The sequence below is a fragment of the Neolamprologus multifasciatus genome, chromosome 19, assembly GCF_963576455.1.
Source record: "Neolamprologus multifasciatus chromosome 19, fNeoMul1.2, whole genome shotgun sequence".
NCBI classification, from domain to species: Eukaryota; Metazoa; Chordata; class Actinopteri; order Cichliformes; family Cichlidae; genus Neolamprologus; species Neolamprologus multifasciatus.
In genome coordinates this window covers 9528271-9532963 of record NC_140457.1, presented here as the reverse complement: position 1 = coordinate 9532963, position 4693 = coordinate 9528271, and the positions used below count along the sequence as shown (strand labels likewise).

The 4693-nt window shown below is 37.8% G+C and overlaps 1 protein-coding gene across 5 annotated transcripts in view; it reads left to right on the top strand.

Moving 5' to 3' along the window:
* The window catches only part of numb (NUMB endocytic adaptor protein), a 42515-nt gene that overhangs the window by 23110 nt on the left and 14712 nt on the right, over positions 1 to 4693 (top strand). For all 5 annotated transcript variants that reach the window (XM_085143385.1, XM_085143384.1, XM_085143383.1 and 2 more), the window contains exon 2: positions 1918 to 2054. In XM_085143385.1, the coding sequence (XP_084999511.1) occupies positions 1929 to 2054 (126 nt within the window). In that variant the 5' untranslated portion in view covers positions 1918 to 1928. The remainder of the gene's footprint in view (positions 1 to 1917; positions 2055 to 4693) is intronic.

The following is a 4693-nucleotide window of genomic DNA, read 5'->3' as shown; positions in this document are numbered from 1 at the left end:
GATTAAAGTAAAATAAATGTACATGTGCGGATTGAGTCCAAGCGGTTCTCATGTTTGCTTCCTTTTGGTGGCCGAAAGCGTAACATACCAACGACTTGTCACATAACGTAATATGTTATGCTTTGGAGAACGTGTTGCATATCCATCTTCCTTCATGATTCTTTCCACCTTGACGAGATTCCAGACGGACCGAAGCATCCCCACAGCATTAGACTCCCACCACCGTGTTTCACTGTGGGGGACGGTGTTTTTTAGGTTATACGCCTCTCACTTCTCTGTCCAAACATAAAGAGCGTCTCCATGACAACAGAGCTCTAGTTTTGTCTCCTCTGATCAAAGGATGCGCTTTCAATATGCATAATCTTTCTCAAGGTTCTTCTCGGTGTACTTCAGTCTGGCTTGAAGGTGTCTGTTCTGCAGAGTTTTTCTTGGTCTGTAACCTTTGAGTTCATTTCTGTGCAGGGTTCTAGTGACAGCCTCCTTTGAAGTTACAGTTCCTGACTTGCTCTTCACTCATGTCTCGGCAGTTGTTCTGGAGTCTATAAAGTCTTTCAAATCTTTCTCTTCCTACCTCTGCTGGGCTTGTTATGTACTATGTGGCTCTATTTCAATTTCTTGGTGATACAAATTATATATACAAAGTAGTCTCAAAACCTGAACTTTCCATCTCCTGCTTTGTGAGCATGAATTCTTTTTCTGAAGTCTAAACTGATTTCCTTTCTTCTTTCTTTCTTTTCTTTTCTTTTCTTTTCTTTTTTTGCCATGACGATTTTTCAAATTGCATTTGTGTAAATTGAAAGATAACCCTAAGTTTTAACTTGATATTACAAGCTTTAAGCATAAAAAAGTTATACCACATTATTACACAGCAGCGGTTTCTGCTGTGATTCATAAAAAAGTCATTTTTTTTCAGGGGGCTAATGATATTGACCCTGGTAACGTTTGTTTTTCTGAAATAAAAGAAATGGAATAGAAGTAATTTATTGTTTTTAAAACTCTAAAGCTCTGTTAAAAACAATTGACAATAACTTTGTATTTCATAGATGGGCTAGTACATTTGTCTTCATGTGTATACAATGTGTTAAACACTACTCTTTTATTATCTTATTATACACATGACTGCAGAACTTAATGTAATGTGAAGCTTTTTGCTGATTAACTGGCAAATGTTTTATTCCAAGACTATTTATACCTGACCTGGTAATAAGTTTACTTCTGACCTTTACCAGGGACTTGAGTTTGTTTTCTGCCTGAATGATCACCTGACCACCGTGTTAGATCTATTTTTGCTCAGTTTATGTTAATAAGTACAGGGTGGCAATAAAGCCATGTTCTAGCAAACTTTAGCTTTGTAAAATATTACATTGCAGTGTAATTCAAAGTGATCTAGAGGTTGAAAAGATTTGTTTTACTAAATTCCCCCCAGAGAGGCCTCAGTGCAGTGTTTTGAGATATTAATGGAAAATGTCAGACCATCTAAATTAAAAATGTGCAAACACTGTCTGTTAAATTGTGGTAAAAAAAAAAAAAAAAGAGGCTCTGAATAAAAGGAACACTGCTCCCTTTTATTTTCACTGCCTTGACTCCCAACACTGCAAAGTCTCAGCCTCTTTTGTTTCTCCCGGTGAGTCAGAGACGCTGCAGCTTACTGTGTTTTGCACTGATGTCAGAGTTTAAAGGATTCCTATTTACAGGCACCAAAACAAGACTGCTGAAAGTGTTATTCTGCTGTTGTGGGTTTGCGTGATCACCTGCTTTTTGGACCATTATCTATGATTTCACTGTAGAAAAACACTAAGCTTAACCTGAGTTGGATGAATCTCCAGCTTTTTAGTGCTGCACCTTCTTTATTTCACTGCTGCTGCTGACAGCTCAGTTTTCACTGTAAGATTATTAAAAATGTCTCTCCAATTACAGGGAGCTCAGCGATGAATAAGCTACGGCAGAGCTTCCGCCGGAAGAAAGATGTTTACGTGCCGGAGTCGAGTCGGCCGCACCAGTGGCAGACAGACGAAGAGGCAGTCCGCACCGGCAAATGCAGCTTTGCAGTCAAGGTGACTCTCCCTCACACACAAACACACCTGCGTACACACCACTTCAGACACAGGGCTGACCTCACTTTGATGCATTCTTACCTTTGCGAAACTTCTTCATACCACCTTCCTCCCCAAGGACACGGCTTGTGATTAATCATAACCATTCAGAGAGTTTGAGCACAGTTTTTATCTAGGTTGCGGGATTATCTACCTGTGGGATGTGTGTGCACAATTACTTTGTGTTTTAGGAGTATCAGAACCACTTGAATCCCCAGTAAAAATATGTGAAATTGAAAGAAATGTTTCATTACTGGCAAGATAAGTCAGGGACATGGTGAAATGACAGTCAGCCCTGCTGTGCAGCAGTTGATGAAGTGGCGATCTCACCTTATTTTGGCAACAAAACCTCCTACTTTTGCAAACAGAAGTGTGACGGTACACTTCCTCCCGTCACATGGGCTCAAATGCTCCTCTTACTCGGGATAAAAGGGAACTGAAGACTTCAGAGTCATGAAAGGGAACGTTTACCTCAGAATTTCTAAGCTTGGCGGCTGTTCAGTGGATGTAAATTGTGCATAAGCAAGTGTACAAGCTTTAATTTGATGTCGCCTATGTGCTCCCTTTATGTAGTTTTTATTGAGCAATATAATATAATGTGTAATGTATAAAACTGAAGAGGAGGAAGGTGGAAGTGACAGCAAGTACAGGAAGTTTTTAATTTCTTTCTTTCTTTCTTTCTTTTTAATTATAACACTCAAGTAAGACTTGTGTTGAGGTGTTCCAAACAGAAATCTGAAGTGTCATTTGATTGATTTAAGCACACGTATGAGAATTTTAGCCATAATGTAAGACACCAGTAATTTAAGAGTTCCTCCAAACTATTAAATGGTCACTTTATCTCAAATCAATCCAATCAGCTATTGAAGTACTTTCAAGTTTAAGCACTTAGTAATTACCTTCTTGCTATCTGAATAAGTACTTGGAATTTGCTCTTGGAATTGCATAAACGGTCTTCATTTTAAAAAGAATTACTTGTCCAGATGCTTTCATGAAGTCCAGAATAGAATATTGAGATCCTAATTTTCTCCAACAAGATAAGCAGAAAACCTTTCACACTAACTGTATTTCATCTTTTATATGCTTATATAAGAAATGTAGGTCTTATTAGCACATCATTTTTGATTTTGTTGAACCCTTAGTTCATATTTTAAGAGATATTTTAATCATGGATTACCAGCATAAAGCAAATTCTTTAATAGGCATTTATCCCTTTGTTGACAACCGCACCTCAGTTTCATTCTGTTGTGCAAAGTAATTTGGATTTTGTTAATATAATGTTTTTCTTAGCTCAGCAAGGCTAAGGAATATTAGCCGTATTATTTGGTATAATAAAATAATAGAATATTATAACTTTTGATAGTATTTTCTTGACTAAGAAACACAGAAAAGGGTTTGTGACATTTAGAAAATGTTTGTATCTGTTTGAAAAGTAATAATTATAATATAATAATTGTAATAATTAGCCATAATTACTGCAGTGAAGGTGTAAAAGTAGCCACTGACTTAAAAGCCAGATACTTTAGGTAAATGGGAGGGGGGGGGATTGTCCTTATGTTATCTCTGCAGCCAAACGCACACTACTCCACCAGTATTTTGCTTTCCACCTTTACACTGGCTTTCATCGCAATGGTGCAACCTACCATGCTACTCATCTGTATCCCTCCTCCCCCTCCTGCTGCTCCCTGTCTCCTGCTCTAGGTGCCTTAGAGGAGCCCCGTTGTGCATGAGTGTTTGTCTGTGTGTGAATAGTTGTGGTGAAATTATGACTTATGACTGCAGAAGGCTGGTGGCAGATGCAAGATTAGATTCAATTGCTTGTGTGTGCTGTTTACCAACGGAGACGTTTGTGAGGCTGCTTATGGAATTGGACTGAATTTTGATTTGCACTGTCACTTGACACTGATTTATAGCAAATTCTCGGAATTAATTCCCAGGTCACATCCAGAGGATATACACTCCTTTCTTTTATAGTGGTGGGTCTTTCACATGCCCCTAAAATTGTAAATTCCTTCATAGTTTAGATCAGTTTGAACAAAAATCAAACAAAAGTTAACCTTTTGTTGAACCAAAATCTATCTAGAAGTAGTAAATTTCTCTGAATTTTTCAATGGGCAAAACTGTGGAAGAATTATTGACGTGGACCTGTAGGTGCTGCTTTCTGTAGTGTTAGAGAGAGGTGTTGGTTGGGAGTGTCAGCTGTACATTGCTCTCCCTGAAGCTACAGTACTGCCTGCCCAAAGGGCTGCTCTTATTTCTGATGACTGGAAACTGGCAAAAAATGCCTCATACTCTGAGTCTAAATCCTAACCAGACAAACCTTAAAACTCTCCCTTTTTCTTTCATTTTTAATTTGACCTAGATATAAAGGTCAATTAAACCATCCCACAGTTTAATAATCGCATGCATTTTAAATTAATGAATAACCATGTTAAGAAATATAATTAAAAATTTGAAGTTTATGTTTTATTTAGCTTCATCTAATCGTAGCCCACCATAGGATAGTTGCCAAGTGATTTTAATCCTGGAAGGGGCCCACACACAAATCTGAATTTCAGAACCAAATTGCACATGTGCAAAAATCTCTTCAAATTCTATTA